Source organism: Rhincodon typus, chromosome 1 (assembly GCF_021869965.1).
Source record: "Rhincodon typus isolate 14 chromosome 1, sRhiTyp1.1, whole genome shotgun sequence".
Classification (NCBI taxonomy): domain Eukaryota; kingdom Metazoa; phylum Chordata; class Chondrichthyes; order Orectolobiformes; family Rhincodontidae; genus Rhincodon; species Rhincodon typus.
Window position 1 is genome coordinate 125932043 of NC_063332.1, and position 24203 is coordinate 125956245.

The 24203-nt window shown below is 40.8% G+C and overlaps 1 protein-coding gene across 1 annotated transcript; it reads left to right on the forward strand.

Moving 5' to 3' along the window:
- The first annotated feature begins 286 nt into the window (after positions 1-286).
- On the forward strand, positions 287-19263 carry lyar (Ly1 antibody reactive homolog (mouse)). The gene is made up of 6 exons (XM_048604511.1): positions 287-397; positions 1841-1924; positions 6331-6739; positions 10407-10484; positions 17458-17543; positions 18087-19263. The coding sequence occupies exons 1-6, from the start codon at positions 305-307 to the stop codon at positions 18222-18224; spliced, it is 888 nt and encodes a 295-aa protein (XP_048460468.1). The 5' UTR covers positions 287-304; the 3' UTR covers positions 18225-19263.
- The last annotated feature ends 4940 nt before the right edge of the window (positions 19264-24203 follow it).

The following is a 24203-nucleotide window of genomic DNA, read 5'->3' on the forward strand; positions in this document are numbered from 1 at the left end:
GTTTAGTGGTTAAATGATCTATTGCTCAGTTAAGTTTTCCATTAGAGTTAAAATTAGACCAGTTCTTGTTTGTTTGTATTTTAACTGTAGACTAAGAATAAAGTGTGTTTTGTTTAAAGCCGAGTAACATAACCAATCAAATTACCTCTGGAATGCAGCACCTTACAGTTGCCTTTAAATAAGAAAAATTTGGGGTCTAGGCTATCTCCTTGATATATTTGAAGAGAGTTTGGTCTGGTCCATGAGTACAGCTGTAGATGTTAACTTTGGTCTTTTTTCCTGTATCTAGAAAGTCCATCAAGTCATGAATGAATCAAATGTTAGCCCCAAGGTGCGTGAAATTCTGGAACAAATGAATTCGTATGACAACATACCTCGAAAAAAAATCAAATTTCAGGTTTGTGTATTTTAACTTTTCTGTTTAATGATAACCGGATTTTAATATTGTGACATATTTACCAGGATGCATTTCATCAAACTCTGCAATTGTGTAGTACTTGTGTGGATTTTAACAGTTTATAAGACAGAAAAAGCTTCCTACAGGATATTTCAAAATGTTTAGTAAAGCAATCATTTTCATAAAGCATATAATTTAAACAGAGACCCCCAGGGTAAACAGAATCTCTCATGCCATCATCATTTACTGTATAAAACTACTTTTCTGTACTCACAGTTGTCACTTGAACAACAGCAAATGTAGAGCGTATGAATTTCGATTGCTTGTTTAGGTAAGTGTCCTTTGTTGTGATAGGTAACATGAAATAAGGTTAAATTGGGAATTATTAATGCAAATATGTGAGGACTGGAAGTCACTTTCTTAATCTTTTAAAATTGTAGCCATTACTTGGATATCTCCTATAGTATTACTCACAATATCAATAATATAGTGTTTTAATAGAGCAGATGCAACGTACTTGTATTATTATTAGTGTCGGGTAGCTCAGTTGGCTGGATGGCCAGTTTATGATGCAAACTGGTGCCAACAGCATTGATTCAATTCTTGCAACTGCTGAGATTACCATGAAGGACTCTCCTTCTCAACCTCTCCCCTTGCCTGAGGTGTGGTGACCCCCAGATTAAACCACCACCTGTCGTCCATCTCTCTAATGAGAAAGCAGCACTGTAGTCCAAAGGACAGTGGCAACTTTACCAGCTTTTACTTTCATTTTTAGCCTATCTTTGGTCAGGGACCTTGCAGCTTGCATTCTTTGCACTTTCAGACAAGAGTTTACAACTGCTCAGCATTTTAAGACGGCTCTGCATCTGTAGCAAACTGATATCTAGGTGCACCAATATTTTGGTTTTAGTGTGTATGTGTGTACATGTGTTTAAATACAGGCAATCTATAAATGTTTATGTAAATGCAAATTTCTGAAAGTATACATTTTAAAGCATCTTTGACTTAATGCACAGTTTAATATACTGATGTACAAACAACTTATAAGTAAAAAAAGCTTGAAGTGCTGAAAATCTACAATAAAAACAAAAATTAGTAAATATACCCAAGTCAGTCAGCAGTTGAAAAGATATGATATATTCTAATGTTCCAAATCTGTAATCTTTGAAACTCTGAAAGATGCATTCTGAAACATAAGGTTTCTCTTTACAAATGTTGATTTTGTGTGTCTGTGTGTGTTGCCAGCATATCATTTTGTTTTGGACAATTTCTAAAGGTCTGAAGTTGAGTTCAAGTTGCCCTGAGAAAGCTTGATACCGATGGTCTTAAAAGTGAAAGTTTGAAGTATTGACTTAGTAGCAATGGTCAATTTCAGAAACAGCATAAGTTACACGTGGAGAAAATACATCGAGAGATATTTATATATTTTCCATTGTGTTGCAGAACTGGATGAAAAACAGTTTGCAGATCTACAATGAGGCACTACAGGGGCAGGTTTGGGATGTCTTTGCTGCTGCTCTCTGCAAGGTAAGTCAACATGCACAACTGCTATTCCAACTCCAGTAAATCACCTGCAATTGACCTTAGGTCAAAACAGAACGTGCTACAAGCTTTGGTTTTCTCACTTATTAGAAAGTTCAAGGACTGGCAGTGAAGCAAACATAGGTATTGAAGCACAATTCTCACTGAATAAATCAAAAAAGAGATTCTGCAAGAATGTTAAGGACAAAAAAGCAACTAAGGAGAGAATATGGCTCCTTAAAGATCAACGAGCCTGTTTATATGTGGAACCACAGGAAATAGGTGCAATACTAAATGAATATTTTGAGTTAGTTTTTACTTTGGAGAAAGACAAGGAAACTAGGGAACTTTGGGAAATAATTAGTGATGTCTTGAAACAGTCCACATTGCAGAAGAGGGGGTGCTGGAGGTCTGAAATGCATAAAAGTAGGTAAGTCACTGGGACCTGTTCAACTGTATCCTAGGACATTGTGGAAAGCTAAGGAAGAAATTGCAAGGACCATAGCAGAGATATTTGTATTATCTACTGCCACGGTTGAGGCGCTGGAAGACTGGAGGGTGGCTAATGTTGTGCCTTTATTTAAGAAAAACTGCAAGGAAAAGCCAGAGAGCTATAGACCAGTGAGTCTGATGTCAGTGGTGAGTAAGTTTTTGGAAGGGATTTTGAGACAGGATTTACATGCATTTGGAGAGGTAGGGACTGATTAGGATGGTCAGCATGGTTTTGTGCACTGGAATTCGTGTCTGTCAAACTTGATTGAGTTTGTTGCGCACATGACCAAGCACATAGTTGAGAATAGAGTGGTAGATATTGTCCACGTGGACTTCAGCAAGGTCTTCGACAAGGTTCCACTTGGTAGACTGGTTAATAAAGTTAGATCACATGGGATCCAGGGACCACTAGCCAATTGGGGACAAAATTGGCTTGTCGGTTGGAGAAAGAGGATGACGGTAGAGGGTTACTTTTTGGACCGGAGGCCTGTGACCAGTGGTGTGCCACAGCAATCAGTGCTGGGTATTGACATTTATGTAAACGATTTGGATGAGAATATAAGAAACATAGGTAGTTTGCGAATGACACCAAAATTGGTGGTATAGCGGACAGTGAAGAAGGTTATCTAAGAGTCCAATGGGATTTTGATGAGCTGGGCAAAGGGGTGGCAGATGGAATTTAATTTAGATAAATATGAGGTGATGCATTTTGGTAAGACAAACCACGGCAGGATTACACAGTTAATGGTAGGGTCCTGGGTTGAATAGCAAGTCCTAGGGGTTCAGGTACATAGTTCCTTGAAAGTGACGTCACAGGTAGATAGGATGGTGAAAAAGGCATTTGGCACGCTTGTCCTCAACGGTCACAGAATTGACTATCGGAGTTGTTGCAGCTGTACAGCACATTGGTGAGGCCACTTTTGGAGTACTGCGTACAGTTCTGGTCGCCCTGCTATGGGAAGGATATTATTAAATTGGAGAAGGTGCAGAAAGGTTTACAAGGATGTTACCGGAACTGGAGGGTTTGAATTATAAGGATAGGCTGGGACTATTTTCTCTGAAGTGTAGGAGGTTGAGGGGTGACTTTATAGAGATTTATAAAATCATAAGGGGTATTGATCAGCTGAATTGCAAAGGTCTTTTCCCTGGGGTAGGGGAATTCAAAATAGAGGACATAATTTTAAAGTGAGAGGGGAAAGTTTTAAAAGGGACTTGATGGGCAACATTTTCACAGAGAGGGTAGTTCGTATGTGGAATGAATTGCCAGAGGACATGGTTGGTGCAGGTACAGTTACAACATTTAAAAGGCAATTAGACAGGTACATGATTTAGAGGTTTATGAGCCAAATACAGGTAAAAGGGGCTAGTTTAGTTTGGGAAACCTGGTCAGCATGGACGAGTTGGACCAATGGGTCTGTTTCCATGCTGTATGGCTCTATGACTCTCTGACTGTTTGGTCATTTGACCCATCAAGTGCATGATGACTCTCTAAAGTAATCCAGTCAGTCCCATTCCTCTGGTCTATCTCCATAGCTCTATAAATTTGTTTCCCTCATTTGCTTCTTTTGAAATCATTCATTGTTTTTCACAGCAATAAATACATTCTCCCTTCGAACATGCTGTGTCTCTTTCCTAAAACCTTAAATTTATGCCCCTTACTGCTTTTACCACCCGCTAATGAGCTTTGCTTTGTCTGCCTTAGATAAGCATGTCATAATCACCCATCAAACCTCCCCTAAATATTCTCTGTAAGCCCTTGATGACTCTTGTGTCCTTCCTACAGTGAGCACAGTAATTGTGTGCTAACCAAACTTTTTTAAAGGTTCAACATTACTTCTTGCTTATGTACTTTAATATCTCTATTGATGAAGCTCAGGATCTAATATGCCTTGCTAACTTATCCCTCAGTGTCCTAATGCCTTCATGTGCATGTGCAGCCACTGATCATTCTGTTCCTGAGCCCTGTTTTGAATCCTGCCATTTATTCTATATTTCTTCTCCTTTTCCATTCTACTAGAATAAATCATCTGACATTTCTCTGTACTAAATTCCATCTGCTACTTGTCACCCATTCTGTCATCTTAACTATGTTCTGGTGGAATCCATTGGTATTATCCTCTCTGTGAGCCATAGCTCTTAAATTTGGTACGATCGACAAATTTTTAAATTTTGTTCTGTATTTCAATATCCAAATAATTTTAATATATTGAAAGAACATTTTTGCCTGAGGATTGAACTTGGGGAACTCTGTTTCATCCATTTTCTTCTTTCGGTAAAACAACCATTTGCCAATTTTACCAATCCCGATCTTCCTATTCCATGAACTCCAGTTTTGTTAACCAGCATGCTTTGTTACTTATCAAATGCTTTCTCAAAATTCATGTATACAGGTTCTGAGGAAGGTTCACTGGACCCGAAACGTTAACTCTGTTTTTTCCTTCACAGATACTGCCAGACCTGCTGAGCTTTTCCAGCAACTTTGTTTTTGTTCCATATGTGCAGCATTCCCTTCATCCACATTCTCTATTACTTCATCAAAAGTTTAATTCGATTAGTGGAGCACAATCTGTCTTCTCCAAATCTGTGCTGGCTCTCCATTATTGATGCAAAACTGTCCAAGTGCTTGTTTGATTTTATTTTCCCGATTCATGCTTCTTATATGTTACCCACCAATGATGTTAAACTGACTGTGTGCTGTTGTTCCTGGGACTTTCCTTACCCCCGTGGATACTCTCAAATCCTCTAACAGTTCCCTCTAGGGAAGACTGTAACAACTCCCTTTGCAGCCTGCTGTGACAGACTATTAGCAAACTTACAGCCCAGGAAATTTACAGGTTCAATCTTTGGTCAACTCAACCGAGTTAACAGCTGTGTTACAATCTGGTATTGAAGGAGCGTAGGGTGAATATGAGTATTAAGTGGGAAGAAATTTCAAGATAGGGTCGGGGTGATACCATAAAGAGGTGTGCAAGTAAGGGCAAAAATTTTGAAATCAACATGTTTGGAAATGCAGAGAACCAGTAGAATTTGGAGACTGTTGGACCTAGTTATGAGACTTAATGCAAAAAAGATCAACAGGGAAGCCATCGGAGACATAAGCCTCAAGATAATTTAAAGCATGAGCTAGATTTTTGCAGCAGAATAGGTGAGGCAGTGGCCAACACTACCAATATTATGGCATTGGTACAAGTAGTTTGGGGACAAAGTAGTTGTGGGTAAGGAAGCTGAAATTGGGCACGTGATTCGATTTACAACTGCCAGATGTAAAGATAAGACTAAATCCTCAAGGAAGTAATTTGAGAATTTTAAAGGTAGTTAAAGGGAAGCTGGACTTAAGTGCTTTTTGTTTTGTTTATTCAAGTGTTTAACAAAACAATTTTTAAATGCATTTAGAATCCTAGGTTTTATGAATCAGACAAGGAATACAAAAGCAAGGGGTTAACTCTTAACTTTGCCAAAGCACTGTTTAGGCCATAGTTAGAATGAAAGGCAAAACAAAGTTTGAGCGTCTTTTGTAAGTTTACCAAGGTCCTTGAAAAGTGATAGATGATTCATTACCTGGTAGCAAAGATCAAATGCTTTACTCACAAGAGAGACTAGTGAAGTTGGAGTTCTTATCACTAGAACAAGAGAGCAGAAGTTTTATATTCGAGCTGCGTTAAGTGAAATCAGGAAACAAAGGATAGTGAAAATCTAGAATTGGCTGTCCAAAGAGCTATGGATGCTGGAATATTTGACATCTTCTAAAGCAATATTGACAAAACAGCATCCACTCTATACCGCGGAGCAGGTTAAGAGCACTATTTTGTAATGTGGTAGGAATATGCATGTGACATTGAGAATGTTCCAGTATGTAATATTGATAATTCTGTAATGTAATTATTCATGCTATCGAAGTAAATTAAATTTGTTTTACTAAGGATAAAAATAAAGAACAACCAATGCAAAATGACACTCCAAATGGTGTGGCCCCAGCAGAATCTGTGGAAGTAGACCAGAACCAGGCACCTGTAGTCAAAAGTGAAGACAGGGAAGGAGACAAACAGGATGCAAAAGAGAAACGGCAGAAAAAATCCAAAAAAGGAAAGAAACTCTTAAACTCAGAGGAATGTAAAAATTCTTTGAAGCATGAACTAGATTCTAAAACAAAGGAACAAAATAAAACACTGAAGGAAAAAAAGAAAAAGCTTAAAAAACTGCGCAAGAAAGATGGAGCCCATATTGTGGAGGAAAATGGCAATCAAGCAGAGGCTTGTGAGCAAGAGGGCAGTGAAAATGCACTTGGCAGCAAGAAGGGCAAGAAGCGTAAACAGAAAACATCCAGTGAAGGTATGTAGTTAGTGTTTTGGATCTTGTGAGATACTTGGAGTAATCCAGCGATTTGCTATTGTGTTTGCAGCAAAATTCTTGCATTTTATTCAGCAGTCAATGTCTTCTGATATTTACAAATATTCAGCTGAATTTCTGCAGTTTCAGGAGAAATTCCAGGGAGATATCTTTGAAAACTTCCATTTTACACGATCACTGTAATTGCTTCTTCACAGTTGAGGCAAGATAATGGGAAAAGCCCATGAAAACTCCAAGCCAATGGTTGGAGTTTTTCTGTCCCTCTGGAAGCGGAGGGAGCATGGAAATTTAGAAACTGTGTGTTGGGCCAGCTTTCCCAAAGTATTCCTGCTTGCAAGTAGGTTTTCCAGCAGAAATGGGTAAGCATTTAAGCTTTGTAAATGGCCCCAGTTTTTCACTTAAGTGAGATTTGACAAATGGCGCACAGGTCCCACTCTGTGTCAGCGTTGCAGCAACTCACCTGAGACTGTTACAAATTGGAAATCAATTGTCTGTTAAAATTAACATCTAGTAAGGTGACCAGCATTAAGGGAGAAGGCAGCAAGAATGATCTCTTGCATAGCCGGAGAGCTGGTATTGTGAAATTATCATTTTGAGGTTCATCAAGTGTTGGTGTTCCTTGTTTTGGGCAACATTGCTAGAGTCACTTACACTGATCTGTGCAACTCTGTATTGAAGGGTGCTCTCTGACATGGGGTTTACTTATGCAGCAGTTGGGTGGATCATGATGGAGGTGCAATACTGTGAGTAATGTATCCAGTTGCAATGACTGAAGGGCAGGAGTATGATATGGGTAATTTGGCCAAAGGCCAGCATTCTTGATCTATTGGAGCAGCCAGGACTCTGATGGCTATGCATTTTGCAGCAGGTCATCCCAGAAGTATGGCCAGTGACAGCCCTGCTGAATAATTATGTGTTGGCTCCTTCCAGGTCTTCTGCAGACTCCTGCGTAGAATTCTTCCTATATATGTAGGATTTCACAATCAGCCATCCATCATAGTTACAACTTTTAGGAGGTTGGTTGATTGAATGTCACTCACCAGGCCAGCATTTTTTTCTGCCATTTATTATTGTCAGCTTGGTAATTGAGGGCAGTTGAGAGCCAGCCACATTGCTGTGGATCTGGAGTCATTTATATGCCAGAACAGATAAGGATAGCAGATTCCTTTACCCAAGGGCATTGGTAAACCAGATGGTGTTTGCAACAAGCAATTGTACTAGTTTTCATTCCAGAGTTTTATTGAATTCAGATTTCGCCATCTGCCATGGTGGAATGCGAACCCATGTCCCCAGTTTGCAGTTTAGATTACTAATCTGGTGATATTAGGACATTAGCGCCCCCCCTACTGCCCAATGTGATGGCATCTGACTCCACAGCATTTGTCACAATGAATCCAAAGAACTGTAAGACTTGCCTCCGTCTAAGAGTTCTGTCTTGTGCAGTGGATGGTAGACTGCACATGGGGTCATTAAAACACCATCACAGGAGCTAGGGCCATTTGTCAATAGGAAGGGCTTCAATTCTTTGAAGAATGCAACAAGTGTGCAACCACCAAAAGTGACTCATCCGGCTCTGTCTGGTGGCTGTTACAATGGGCATGTGCTGAGGCAATTCCAAATGCTTTACCTGTTTGTATCAGCAGGTAGGCCTGGGTTATCCATTATTGCAGGACAATCCAGGCAGCGGTATGATCCATGTGAGACCAGAGGTAGGTGCTTTCATTCAATTGTTGACCCATGTGCGTTACTCCTCCACTGATGTTTTACATTCCTATTACCCATCCCATGTCAGGATTTTGGTCCCCAACATTTTATGCTATTCCAGCCGCTGGTGAGCCTCTGTATGCTTTGGGCTACCACGAAGCCTGTGACCTACTCCATGTTGTCTGTATGTTGTCTTTGTTCAATTTAAGGTTGTGAATTTAACAGAGCCATAAAGAAATTCGCCCAACTGCATTCCATTGTGATGCTAGTGTAATTTCTGTATTTTCTGCTTGCTTCTGCATTGTGCTCTCACTGTGACTGAGGCCAAAGTGAAGGCAGCTCCTCTTTTTACTGCTCTGGCAAAGGAGATGCCTGTGGGTACCGTCTTCTGTATAAGGAACCTGCCAGTGTATCAGTGTAAGGGCAGGCTTGACCTTCAGGCGGGGCACAGTGCAGAGGAGCTAAGGCAGATGTGGGAGCAGTTTCCCAGGGGTGCTTTGAGAAAGTCCCTTCATTAGCAGTAGGCTTTCCTCTACCCTCCTGAGGTACCCTTATATGTGATTACTAACCAAGAACGGGAGAGCATCTGGCTGTGCTTCTGTGCACATACCTGCCATCGCGATAGAACATTCAGTGCTGCTGAATATTGTAGATGCTAATTTTCTGTTCCTGCACCCACTAGTTGGTTGGCATGTATGAGCCTTCATGAAGTTGGCCACTGTCAGTGGTGATATTCATGCATGAAATCAGTCGAAAGATGACATGTACGGACTCCTCCATCTTTTTCCAAGCTCCTCCACAGCCTTGCGGGCATCAACAAGGTATCCACACATCTCCTTTTGCTGCTCCTATAAGCACATGGTTTGTGTGTAATCTCCAAGGGTCGGCATCTCCAGTGAGCCAAGTATGACTGGTGTTCTCCTTCACCTCTTGATGGAGACAATGCACAGCTTCCATTATAATGTGCTCCTGCTCATACATGATCTACTGCTCATCTTGTGCTAACTATTTGATACGTGACCGATCAGCCAGTGCATGGGGAGAGTATACCTGACTCCCATGATGCTGCTGGCCTCTGAGGCTAATACTGCTGCCTCTTACCCTTTCTCTGGTATTGACCCTGTCATTGAGATGTCAATTCGTGAAGCTCGCATCTTGTATGCTACGTACTGTTAGCAGCTTTTCAAATGAGAGAATAAAAATGGGTAAAAATGAGCTAGCCACTCCTCAAAGCTCTGGCAAGGTTCAACCATTAGTATTTCACCCTTTTTCCATTGCTTCCCCAAGCTATTTTGACACATTGCCAATTTCCAAGTTCACATCTTCCATCTGCGTTAAGACTGAGGGTAGGGCACACACCCTGGTATATGACCTTTCCTGGATATTGTATGCTTTCTTCTCCTGCAAAGTGAAAATCAAAGAGCTATGAATGAAGGGGCAGCTATCTGCACCTGAGAAGGCATTGCACCATGTAATGCTTTTTAACAAGCTAAGTCTTTTCAGTAACATACTTTGCCAGTGGGTTTTTCTTTGCGCTGAAGCATTGTAGTACAGAGGGATATTATCCTGTGGATTTTTATGCCACTCATCTTCTCTGTTCTCAGCAGGTCATCAAATGGTTCTGGACATTAGATCCATATCCTCCTGTGCTAATACCATTAGCCCTGCTTTGTTATGAAGGCTAGCTTCCTCCTCTGCCTTCAGAAGCAGGATAAGCCTGTATGGCCCCACCATCTCCTTTGTGATCTCTGGAGCAGAGTCATTAAATCCTGGAGATATCATCCGGACAAATATGCCATCCTCTCTTTATTTTGCTCTTTGCTGTCAACAAGGGCATTCTGCAGGCTGTCACAGCTTTGACAGCAGGAACCATTTAAACTGTCTTTTTATCCAAGAGTAGAAGCTTATGATTGACTCACTGCTACTCTGCTTGCACTCCAAACAGGTGAACCCAACTCAAAACGGGAGAAAGTGGAAATTCCAGAAGCCGAAGAAATGGAAGAAGATAATGAAGTAAAACAAGGTATTTCGACATTAGAAATCTTACAACTTCATGACTACACTGCATGATCTGCAGTTTAGGTATTTTGTTCCCTGAAAGTTTAATTGTTATTTCAGATATAAGCATTTCTAAATGTTTTCTGTGTCATGCTACATAGTTGGTATCTGTGAGCATTTTCATCTGAATTATCAGAAAAAGTTCTAACACAAAGACATGTTTCTGCTTATACTGCACAAAGCTTTGTTTCATTGGGTTAGGTTGATGATCTGTTATTCATTTTATTTCAAAGTTGTTCATTTCTTTATGCAATGTAATTTTAAAGCTCTCAGCTTGAAATCTGTTGTGTAAAAGGTTGTGAACCTTTCCTGTACCATCCACACCCAGCTCAACCTTCTCTTCTATTACTGGCACTGGAGTTGTCCTTTTGATCCACTGAACATGTGCCTACTCAGAATAAGCTCTAAAAGGTGATCATCAGAATAAATTCAAATGCATAGTCGTTGCTGCAAAAGAAACATAATTAATCTGACTTACATTACACCTCTAGCCTGGGTTATAGCCTCTTAGGACACTGCGTTACTGTTTGCCTACTGTTTATCATTGTGCCTTCATTCAGGTGGCAATAAAACAGAACAAAAATGCACCTTTTCCTGCTGAAACCCACACTTGCTAATGTCATGTGACTAACAATAGCAATGAATGTCAAAAATGCAGTGATCCTGTCCTCCAAGGGTATTGCCTTTTCAAATAAACTTGGACTTTGAGGCTGTCTGAGTCTAGTGACATGAGACAAATTGTTATTGTGTCTGTTTCCAAAGTGTGTTTTTCCTTCAGTAGATCCCCAGCCTCTTGCCAGAGGATGTAGTTTAAGAGGCATCAGTCTGCATTAAATATGGCTGACCAGGAGACTCTGCTGCTCTTTCTGCCTGCCTTAAATATTTGGAAGGATTTATAAGTTGATTCTCAACTGGCTTAGCCACACTATCTACACTGCTTCTGTGGCCAGGTAGTCCAAGAGTGAGACTTGACCAGAGACTTGTTTCTGGTCAAAGGCAGTGACACTACCCACTACACCATAAGACCTTCCCCTCTTGCTGCACCTTGTTGTCTCTCTCCCATATCCCTTCTTCAAGCTAATCTACTTTACACTTACCCAAGGAGAAGATAGAATAAGATTTGAAGAGGGTTCACCTGTGGGATATTTAACTAATGCAATTCATTATCCCTTCATCTTGGAATGTAACCCATGTATCCTTCCTCTTCCAACTTTTCCTCATGCCAGCTTTGAAATATTAGCAAAATATAGTTAAGTTTTTGTCAGATTGTATCTTCTATCAACTATTTTGATTTGTAAATCATTATCCCCACACTTGGCAAGCTTGTCCTTAATTTAGAGTTTTAATTTAAAACTGCTCTCTCTCCTTTGCAGCCTCTGTTTTTTTTCCTTTTCTTCCTCCCTCCCAAAATCATTGCTGCACACTCCTCCATCCCAAAGCTCTTGTAGCCACTCCTCCCCACTCCCATCATTTGCAGCAGCCTACCCCCACCCACCCTACTCCTGTCTTTTCCCACCACTTGCAGTTTTCTCCTTCCTCCCTCCCCCCACCTCCCCTTTCATTCCCTCCTTCTCCCAGCTCACCTCCTTGCGCCCTCCTCCTTTCCCTCAACATTCTTCTTGCCGGCACTCCTAACAGGGGCCCAGCAGATGGAAGTCCCAGATCTAACAAAAGGAAGCCCTATTAAAAGGCCTTGCATCTCAAAGATGGCAGCAACAAGAAATAAGAACATTGTCTATTAGAAATGTTTTGGCAAACGTATAAGTTACATCAAAAATTATACGTGGTAAAGTGTTATCCCTCTTAGATTTATCACATGCAACTAGTGTACACTGGTATGAGACACTTTTCTCCATTAAGCTTTGATATTTAGTGTCCTTTATAGAAAGATATTTTTAATTCACTCGAGATGTGGGGCTACTCCCTGGCCAGCATTTACTACCTATCCCCGAATTGCCCTTGAAGATGGTGATGAGCTGCCTTCTTTAACTGTTGCCACCCTCATGCTGTGGGTGGACCCACAAAGCCGTTCGGGTGGGAATTCCAGGATTTAGGAATGGTGATATATTTCCTAGTCAGGATGGTGAGCGGTTTGGAGGGGAATTTGCAGGTGGTCATGGTCCCATGTATCTGCTGCCCTTGTCCTTCTAAATGGAGGTGGTCATGGGTTTGGAAGGTTTTGTGTAAAGATCTTTGGTAAAGTTCTACAGTGCAGCAGTGTGTACTGAGTGTTGGTAGTGGAGGAAGTGGATGTTTGTGGATGTAGTGCCAATCAAGTGGGCTGCTTTGTCCTAGATGGTGTCAGACTTCTTAAGTTTTGTTGGAGCTGCACACATCCAGGCAAGTGGGGAGTGTGCCATCACACATTTGCCTTGTAGATATTGGACAGGCTTTACTGGGGGCTGGATCAGGAGATGAGTGTCTTGCTGCAGTATTCCTAGCCTGTGACCTGCTCTGATAGCCACTGTATTTACATGGTTTGTACAACTGAGTTTCTGGCCAATGGTAACCTCACCACCCCACCCACCCACCACCGCCCTCCACCCCACTTCCCCACAGGATGTTGATAGTGGAGGGGTTCAGTGATAGTACTATTGCATGCCAAGGGGCAGTGGTTAGGTTGTCTGTCTATTATTGGACATGGTCATTGCCTGGCATCTGTGTGGCATGCATGTTACTTGCCACCTGTTAGCCCAGGCCTGGATATGGTCCACATCTTGTTGTATTTGAACGTGGACCGCTTCTGTGTCTGAGGAATCGTGAATGGTGTTGAACATTGTGCAATCGTCAGCAAACATCTCCACTTCTGAATTGAGATGGAGAGAAAATCATTGAAGAAGCAGCTGAAGATGGTTGGGCCTAGTGCACTACCCTGAGGAACTCCTGCAGAGATGTCCTGGAGCTGAGATGACTGACTCCAACAACCACGACCATCTTCCTATGTTTCAGGTATGACTGCAACCACCGGAGAGTTTGTCCCTGATACCCATTGATTCCAGTTTTGCTAGGACTCCTTGATGCCACACGTGGTTGAATGCAGCCTTGATATCAATGGCTGTCACTCTCACTCTCACCTCAGAAATTCAACTGTTCTGTACATGTTTGAACCTCGGCTGTAATGAGGTCAGGAGCTGAGTGGCCCTGGCGGAACCCAAACTGGGCATCACTGAGCAGGTTATTGCTGAGCAGTTGCTGCTTGATAGCTCTGTTGATGACACCTTCCATCGCTTTACTGATGAACAAGAGTAGACTGATGGGGCGGTAATTGGCCGGGTTGAATTTGTCCTGCTTTTTAAGTAGGGAACATACCTGGGCAATTTTCCACATTGTTGGGTAGATGCCAGTATTGTAACTGTACTAGAATAGCGTGGCTAGAAGTACAGCATATTCTGGAACAGAAGTCTTCAATACTATTGCCAGAAAGCTGTCAGGGCCCGTAGCCTTTGCAGTATCCAGTGTCTCCAGCCATTTCTTGATATCATGTGGAGTAATCAAAATGGCTGAAGACTGGTATCTGTAATGTTGGGGATCACTGGTGTATGCCAAGATGGATCATCCACTCGGCACTTCTGGCTGAAGATTGCTGAGAATGCTTCAACCTTATCTTTTGCACTGATATGCTGGGCTCTTCCATCATTGAGGATAGGGATGTTTGTGGAGCCTCATCATCCAGTGAGTTGTTTAGTTGTCTTTCACCATTCATGCCTGGATACGTCAGGACTGCAGAGTTTAGATCTGATCTGTTGGTTGTGGAACCGCTTACTTCTGTCTATCACTTGCTGCTTATGCTGTTTGACATGCAAATAGTCCTGTTGGTAGCATCATCAGATTGATGCCTTATTTTTTTATGTATGCCTGGTGCTTTTCCTGGCATGCCATCCTGCACTCTTCATTGAACCAGGTTTGATCCCCTGTCTTGGTGGTGATGGTGGAGTGGGGGACATGCTGGGCCATGATGTTACAGATTGTGTTTGAGTAGGATTCTGCTGTTGTTGATGGACCACAGCCTCTCCTGTCTTGAGTTGCTAGATGTTCATTCTCTCCCATTTAGCGCAGTGATAGTGCCTCACAACAGTATGGAAGGTAATCTCAATGTGAAGGCGGGACTTCGTCTCCACAAGGACTGTGCAATGGTCACTCTTACCGATATTGTCATGGACAGATACATCTGCAACAGCAGGTTGGTGAGGATGAGGTCAAGTATGTTTTTCACTCTTATTGGTTCCCTCACCACCTGCGGCAAACCCAGCCTAGCAGCTGTGTCCATTAGGACCCGACCAGCTTGATCTGTAGTACAGCTGCCAAGTGACTACAGGTGGTGACACTAAAATCCCCCAGAGTATATTTTGCACCCTTTACCTCCAGTGCTTCCTGCAAGTGTTGATTCATCAGCTAAGGGAGGGCATTATGTGATAATCAGCAGGAGGTTTCTTTGTCCATGTTTAACTTGATGACATGGTGTCTGGAGTCAATATTGAAGCCTCCCAGAGAAACTCCCTCCTGAATATGTCACCACCTCTTCCAGTTCTGTCTTGCCGGTGGGACAGGACATATCCAGCAATAGTGATATTAGTGTCTGAGTCGTTGTTGTGAGGTATGATTCCATGAGATTGGTTATATCAGGCTGTTGCTTGAATAGTCTGTGAGACAGCTGTCCCAATTTTGGCACAAACCCCCAAGTGCTGGTAGGGAGGACTTTGCAGAGTTGACCGGGCTGTTTCTGCCATGTCTTTTTTGGTGCCTAGTTCGATGCCAGGTGATCAGTCTGGTTTCATTTCTTTGTTGAGACTTTGTAGCGACTGATACAATTGAGTGGCTTGCTAGGCCATTTCAGAGTGAAGTTGAGTCAACCACATTGCAGTGGCTCGAAAGTCACAGGTAGGCCAGACCAAATGAGGATGTCAGATTTCCAACAATCAAACAGTGACTTCATGGTCTTAGGTAGTTTTTTTTAATTGAATTCAAATTCCACCATCTGCTCTGGTGGGATTCAAACTTGGGTCCCCAGCACATTAGCTGAGTTTCTGGATTAATAGTCCAGCAATAATATGACTAGGTTATCACCTCCCCTTCTATACAAAACATAACTTGTACAGCAACAGGAGTAGGCTCGTCGGCCCTTGAGTCCATTCCAGCGTTCCGTTAGATTGTGCTTCCTGCATCTTACCTTGTGCTCTTGTTTTAATACTATTAATAGCTGAGCAGCCCTTTTTAATTTAAAGATTATTTGCCCTGTTCTGAATTCTTCCACTGGGTGAGAGAATTTCTCTTTTCAGCTTTGTCTTAATCACCTCAGTGAGATCGCCATTTGATTACTGAAGTACAAAGGCCAGATGGGAAATGTTTGTCTGTTTAATTAGAATAATAGGTGACTTGGTGGAGGTTTAATTTTATGTATAAAAACAGAGGCCATGTCCATGGGATCTCGTAATTCAGTGGTAATGTCCCTACTTCTGGACCAGAAGACCTGCGGTCAAGTCTTAACTGCTCCAGAGGTGTGTCATAACTGTCATGTCTGAACAGGCTGATTAAATACCCACAAGTCAAATCCATGCAATCTGTCTAACACTGCCACCGCTACCACCCATCACTACCACACAGACAGACGCGCGCGCGCAACCTCTCTCGCGCGCGCGCGCAATCTCTCGCAACCCCACCCCTCCCCACCCCAGTTCCTAAAATTTAACATTTTTAGGGCCAGTATTCTGGTGAATCTGCATCATACCCTTCCAAGACCAGTATTCTTTTTTCCGAATCCCCTGGATTGAATATATTACTCCAGATAGGATCTAACCAGAGCTTTGTATTCCAGTCCCCTTGAGATAAAAGCCAGCATTCTATTTCCATTTGGGTTTTCTTTGTACATGTCTACCATATGCTTTGGTAATTTGTACATTGAGACCCCAAAATTTTTCCTCTCATCTACTGTTCTTAGTTTCTCAACATCTAGAAAATTGCTGTGAGAGATTCTATTTATGTAGCACCTCCCTCAAATTCGGAGTATCCCCACATATTGTACAATCAATGCTTTTAAAGTTAGATCATCATAGAATCCCTACAATGTGGAAACAGGCCCTTCGGCCCAACAAGTCCACACCGACCCTCAGTGCATCCTACCCAGACCCATCCCCTATAACCCACCTAATCTACACATCCCTGAACACTATGGGCAATTTAGCATGGCCAAACCACCTAACCTGCACATCTTTGGACTGTTGGAGGAAACCGGAGCACCCGGAGGAAACCCACACACACGTGGGGAGAATGTGCAAACTCCACACAGACAGTCGCCTGAGGGTGGATTTGAGCCTGGGTTCCTGGAGTTGTGGGGTAGCAGTGCTAACCACTGAGCCACCATGCTGCCCCTGGTTAGTTAACTGCTCTGGAGGAAAGCATAGGAGCCAACCTGCACAGAACAAGATCCCACAAGGAATAGTGAAATAAAGGAACAGATAATTTTAGGAGAACAGGGAGAACTTCTCTGCTCTTCATTGAATAGTATATATTAGCCTGAGCAGGATGTCGGGCTTCAGTTTACATCTGGTTCAAAATATGATAACGCCTAATACTGACTTGAAATTTGGGTTTATTACTCAAATGTTTGTGTTGACTCAATGTATTGACTCACTCAAGTCGCTACCATTGACAAAAGAAATATCTTTTCCTTCTTTATGGGTTCAGCAAGGCCCACACGTGCTCAGCATTTTAAAAAAAAGTGTATATATTTTCATGTTTGCATAAAGTGTTCTTTTTAGTTGCTTGTAAATTAGAGGGCGCATATTCCAAATGACTAGCTCATCCGAAGTTTTGTTGTGGATTTGGATCCAAACAAATTCTAAAACTGGAAGATAATGCATTGCACATTCTGTTTAGATCATTTGTCTTTAGTTTGCAATCCCGAACTTCATATGTTATACATTATTATCTGTTTTTTTAAGGGAAATTCAACTGGAAAAGAACAATCAAAATTGTTCTACAGCAGTCTCCAGAGCAGGAAATTTCTATTAAAAAATTGCGGAAAAAGGTATGTGTGTATATGATAGCTGTAAAATTCAAATTACAAAAGATGAAAACAAAATATGAAATTATTAGTAACAGAAATAATCCTGCATAATAAATTGATCTTTTTCCCTGTTGAGTATTGAAACAGGTTACTAGATTTAGATAGTTATTTTGCCTATGACATAATAACATGACTTTTTTGATAGTACTGAAAAATGAGTATTGCTGGGAAAATACAAATTTTGTCAGAACATTTTACCTTGCAGTCATCTGGACAATTTGCATGAATGCTAAATCAAGGTTTAAAATTTAAACAAAGTTGAGCAGTTAACTGTCTATTGGCATTAATGAGTGCATTCTCCATGGCAATGCCTCTGCCAGTCCATTGGCAGCAATTCAGCACTCTTCTCTTGTTGAGTATAAATGTTGGTTTTCCACTGGACAGTTCACAAGAATACCGATTCCTGATGAATAAGAAAATGAAATGCTTTGACAAAAATGTGTTTTTCAGGAAAAAAAATTAATTACTCTTTGTCTCAGTTGACATGTATCCAAACTCTTGCAGGTTCTATCCCAGTACTACGCTGAGAGTGGTGATAGTAACTACAAATCTGAAGTGGAACTCCTGGCAATCTTTTACAAGAAGATAAGCTCTAACCCTAAATTTAAAGTGCTAAAGGATAAAGTAAAACTTGTAAAATAATGTACAAAATTTTAAAAAATTACTTTACGTAGCAAAAAACTGGACCACAGACAGAAAATCAATTTATTTTGTCTCTTTTTGTAGCTGGCATTCAGAATATTTTGCTTTTATATGTATTGCTGAAATTGTAACATTGAGTCAAGGATAGCTCGTGCTTCATGGTGTCTCAAAGGTGCCCTGATATTTAATAAATGAACTATTTATACATATGCCAGAAAAAGTTGACTCCCTCACAAATGTAATATTTAGAAGTTGTGATGTGATCACAAGACAGATTCAACATCAAGGAAACTGTGGAACTCATCTACTAAACTTTCGAGAACATTCACAGACTTCATCCATTCCCTTATCATGGAATCCATATGTTTCATCAACTGTTTTAATTGTTTGTGTTTTGTTTCAACTGATGTATGTGAAAGTTCATTATATTGCATGTTTCTGTGTATGGAGGACATTGACTTTTGTCCTATATGCATTGAAAAGATCAACAGCAAACCTGTCTTTTGTCTTTTAGTACATTTGGGTGTTAAATTTTGCAACCTACTAAAATAATTTGATCTTAAATTCAATCAGTGTTGTGTTGAAACAATCTTATTGTCATGAACTATCTAATCATGGAGAGAACTAAAGACATCTCCATTCTTTTGGTCATCATGTTGCCAGTTGCTTACAGTAATGCAGAAACTAACTACTTTCTACCAAAAATAGATATTAAATGTAGAACAATCATATTGCAGAAGCTAATTCAGATATGAACATGGACTTCTCGCAGTTGGAAACTACCTGCAGATCGTTTGTCATTTATCAGGCGGAGGGTGTAATACATTGCCATCACACAGCCTCTTCTGTCCCTGTACTTGTTTTCCCATTGTAAATGTATCAACAAAGAGTTTTCTCCCAATGACCTTTTAAGTTTGTGAGAAAGAAAAATAATGGCTAAAACAGTAGTTTTGTTCAATTTCTACTTTTTGATGTAACTACTGGACTTGTCAGTGACTGGATTCTGATATGTAATAGCCAAAAAAGACTTTAAAAATAATTTCTTGAACTTTGAGTTTTTTTTATGGTTTTTTGAGTATTTATAGAGTTCTGATTTGCTCAAGGTTTTAGAGTGTTAAAGTTGAGTGAATTATTGAGAAATGAATAGTTTTAACGTCCGGTGTCAAAGTTTTGTAAGCAGCCATCTTGTAGTAAAATTCTGTTCTGGATTGTTAGCATTTGAAGCTTGTATCTAGCAATTGTGACATTTCACTGGGGTAGCATGCCGGAAATAAATTTCTGGAGTTGTTACAAAGGGTTATGATCTTACACGTATGCAAAATTCCCCAGTTTACCTGATTTCAGACCCAGGTTGACCAAAAGCATGGACCAGGTTTCTGTACTTACCAAGAATTACTATTTATTACAAGTAAATAGACTCTAGCTACAGGTAGACAGTTATGAACTGTTGGCATGTATATACTAGTTAAAATTTTAACTCCATCCAAACTTCCTCTTATGCAGTTTCAGACAGGAGAAAAAAAAAGTGGTGTTATGGACAGAGGAAAAACCTGAGAAACAATTCAGTGGTCTCTGTTCACCGGATCTGCTGAGGTGGCCCTTGTATTGCAGCACTGCTTCTTCATTGTCCTCCTCCAGATGTTTTCACTGGATTTTAGGAGGCACAAGGGCGATTGATTCATGTTAAAAGATCTCTGATTTATTAATTAGAAGTCACAGTTCATAACATCACTAAATAAAGAATAAACTGTCTTTATTCAGGCTTAAGGTGTGCAGGGAACCGGCACAGGTCCTGAACTGGTGGAAATCCGAAGGTTTCTCACCGTCTTGTTCACAGCCTAAAGCTGTTCAGCTGCCCGAGAACCAATCATTTACTTGTCGGCAGGCAGAGGATTGATAACTGGTCATTGGTCCGTGGACTAATCAACTACTTATTGCCAGCCAAATCTCCATTTATATAGATCCTTAGTTCCAGTCTGTCAGGAAATCCTCCTCCTGCTTGAACAGCAGCTGTATAAACAGTGATTGCAGTGAGGGTCAGGTTAAAACATGTGTTTATCTTTCAGCAATCGTTGCTTTTTAAAACAAATCCTTTCCCTTTTCGGTGCACAATTTAAAAATACAAAAAAAAAAGCAAAGACAGCCTTTACCTGATGCAGAACCTTATTGTACCAGAAGTGACAGAAATTTGGAATAAATTAAGGAAACTATTTTTAGGTATTCTTAAGCAAAAGAAATAATTATTATTGGAAAGGTCCTGCCAGTTGCTAAATGTGTAGGCAACATGGGAATGTTGACCAGTGTTCCTGATCTGTTAATATTGGGAAGTACAGAATTGGAAGAAGGATTGGATTTGGCCCAAAGTCAGCAGTGCACCTGTCTCAGGAATTTAGAGTAAAAATCGAACCACTTTCAAATTTGTGTGTTATTTCAACATAGTGAATTGCCTGGTACTCGAGTGCTTGTAAACAGCTTATCCGATCAGAGGTGAGGAACACTGGTGGGGCGTTCCAGAAGTTATTAATAGTGGGTGAGGGTGGCACTCTGGGAGATGCCATAGATGCCAATCTTCAACCAATTAGTCTCTCTCCATGTGATGTCAAGAAACAGCTGATGCTACTGGATACTACAAAAGCTGCGGTCCCTGACAACATTCCAACAAAAATATTGAACACTTTTGAACCAGACCTGTCCAAGCTGTTCCATTACAGCCACTTCACAGATGTTTGCCTGGCTATGTGACAAATTTGCTAAAATACAGCACAGAAAATGGGACAACTCCAACTTGCCCAAGTGCAGCAGGCAGCACTTGCTTAGCAGTAACTTGATCATTAATGCTGACTTTGGGCTTCTTCACAGTCAGCTCCTGGCCTTTACACCCTTCTTCAAACATTGTCAAAAAAGCTGAATTCCAGAGGTGAAGTGAGAGTGACTGCCCTTGACGTCAAGGACACATCTGACCGAGTGTAGAATAAAGGAATCCTAGCAAAACTGGAGTCAGTAAATAGTAGGACACATCTCTCTGCTCTTTGGAATTGTACCCAGCACAAAGAACATTATGGTTGTTGGAGGTCAGTCATCTTTACAACAGTTCCTCACAGTGTGTCTAGGGTGCAACCATCTTCAGCTGCTTCATCAGTGACCATCTCTCAAGGTAAGAAGTGGGGATGTTCACTAATATTGCACAATGATCAGCACCAGTTGTGACTTCTCAGATACTGAAGCAATCCAGGTCCAACTGCAGCAAGACTTAGACAATACCTAGTCAAAATCTGGACTGACCAGGGTTGGCTTTTAGAGTACTGTGTGTGGTTCAAGTTTCCCTGCAATAGGAAGGGTATCATTAAATTGGAGAGAGTGCAGAGAAAATTTACAAGGACGTTACTGGAACTGGAGGGTTTATGTTATATGGATAGGCTGGGACGTTTTCCACTAGAGCGTAGGAGGTTGAGGGGTGACCTTACTGAGGTGTATAAAATGATGAGGGACATAGATAAGGTGAATAGCAAAAGTCTTTTCCCGAGGATAGGGGAATTCAAAACTAGAGGGCATATGAGGGAAAAACTTATTAACACGGGTAGCAATTTATTTGTGGAATGAAATGCCAGAAGAAATAGTTGATGCAGGTAAAGTTACAACATTTAAAAGACATTTGGACAGATACATGAATCAGAAAAGTTTAGAGGTATATGGCCCAAATGCAGGCAAATGCGTCTAGTTTAGGAAACTTGATCGGCATTGATGAGTTGGGCTGAAGTGTCTGTTTTTATGCTGTATGACTGATTGTATAAGTAAAGTCTCAATAGGGCTGCTCTTGGAGAGAGACAATTGGTGGTGGTTTCGCCTGAGTATTGCCTCGGGCAAAGGTCAAGGCTGAAATGGCAGGAACTTCATGGTGACCACTGCCAGTATGGGAATTGAACCTGTGCTATTGGCATCACTCTGCATCACAAACCAGCCAACCATCGGTTGAGCTAACTGACCCCCTGTAATATTCATCCACACAAATGTCAGACAATGATCATCTTTAACATGAGAGAATCTAACCATCATCTGATAAGCTTTTTTGGCAAGGCTTTTGCTGAATCTCTCTATTGTTAGCATCCAGGAGGTCACCAATGACCAGAAACTGAATATATATATATGGCTACATGAGCAAGTCAGAGGCTATGAATCCTGCAGCAAGAAATTCACGTTCTGACTCCCCAAAGCATGCTCATCATCCATAAGGCGCAAGTCAGGAGCCGAATGGAATATTCCTCACTTACCTGGATAAGTGCCGCTCTGAAAACATTCAAGAAGCTTAACACCTTCCAAGACAAAACAGCCCATTATTTTGGCAGCATATCAATAAGTATTCACTTCCTCTGCCACTGATATTCAGTCACAGCAGTGTGTATCATCTACAAGATGAAGATACAAGTAAATCATTAATATATATTGTGAGTAGCTGAGGTCTGAGTACTGATCCCTGCAGTACCGCACTGGTCACTCAGTCACTCAGAAAATGGTTTGTTTATTCCTAACGGTTGTTTCCTGTTTGTGAGCCAATTCTCTATCCATGTCTGTACACTACCCCCAATCCCATTCTCTTTAATTTTACATGCTAATCTATTTACATGGGAACTTATCAAATGGTTTCTGAAAGTAAACCACATCTACCAGTTCCCCCTTATCAACTGTACCAGTTACATCCCCTCAAAATTCCAATACATTCATCAGGCATGATTTTCCTTTTGTAAATCAGTCCAATTGTGTCACTTTTTCCAAGTGCTTTGCTATTAAATCTTTTACAGTGGACTTTAGCATTTTCCCTGTTACCAATATCAGGCTAACATGTCTGTAATTCCCTGTTTTCTCTCTACTTCCTTTCTTAAATGGTGGGGTTACATTAGCTATCTTCTAATCCATGGGAACTGTTCTCATGGATCGCGAAAGATGACCACGAATGCATCCACTATTTCTAGGGCCACTTCCTTAAGTACTCTGGGATGTAAATTACCTGGCTCTGGGGATTTGTTGACCTTTAATCCCATCAATTTTCCCAACACACTTTCTGTACTAATACTGATTTCCTTTAGTTCCAGCTCCCATTTGTTCCACAATATGTTTGGGACTCTATCTGTGTCCTCTTTTTAAAAGACAGAACCAAAAAATGTATTTAATTGGTCTGCTGTCTCTGTTCCCCATTATAACTTCTGATTTCTGTTTGTTTATGATTGTAAGGGTTCCACATTGTCTCTACTAATCTTTTTTCTTCTTGTGTATAGAAGCTTTTATAATCAGTTTGTATGTTCCCTGCAAGTTTACTTTTGTACTCTATTTTTCCACTCTAAATCAGTGCCTTTGTCCTCCTTTGGTTGGAGGGGGGGAGTTGCATATCCTCTCCTCTCCTAAAAGAATGACCTTTACTTTTGAGATGATGCACCCTAATTCTAAACTCATCCACAAAAGTAAACATTGCTTCAATGTCTTTCACCTTGTCAAGATCATTAAAGGTCTTGTACACATCAATCAAATCAACCTTCAGTCTTCAAAACTCTAATGGCAACAACCCCAGCCTGACCAATCTTTCCTCATAAGATAGCCTGCTTATCCAGGTATCAATCTGGTAATCTTCTTTCAACTGTATCCTTCCTTAAATAGGGAGCCCAAAATCACACGTAGTATTTGAGGTGGTTTAATCAATGCCCTGTATGACTGAAATACAACCTCACTTTTATATTCAGTTTCTCTCATAATAAAAGATAGCATTCCCAAACTTCTTAAAAAAAAGTATGCAGATACAGAGGCGATTATGATTCATGCACTAGAAGCCCTACATCCCTTTGCACCTCAAAATTCTATAGTGATTCTCCATCTAAATAATACTGATTTTATATTCTTCCTGCCAAAATAGATAATTTAACATTTTCCTACATTATACTCCACCTGCTAGATTTTTGCCCACTCATTTAATTTCTCTATCCTCATTATGTC

Coding starts and splice junctions, on each gene's coding strand:
- lyar (XM_048604511.1), top strand. CDS start 305: ATGAATGAATCAAATGTTAGCCCCAAGGTGCGTGAAATTCTGGAACAA. Junction 398..1,840: donor GAAAAAAAATCAAATTTCAG/GTTTGTGTATTT, acceptor ATTGTGTTGCAG/AACTGGATGAAAAACAGTTT. Junction 1,925..6,330: donor TTGCTGCTGCTCTCTGCAAG/GTAAGTCAACAT, acceptor TGTTTTACTAAG/GATAAAAATAAAGAACAACC.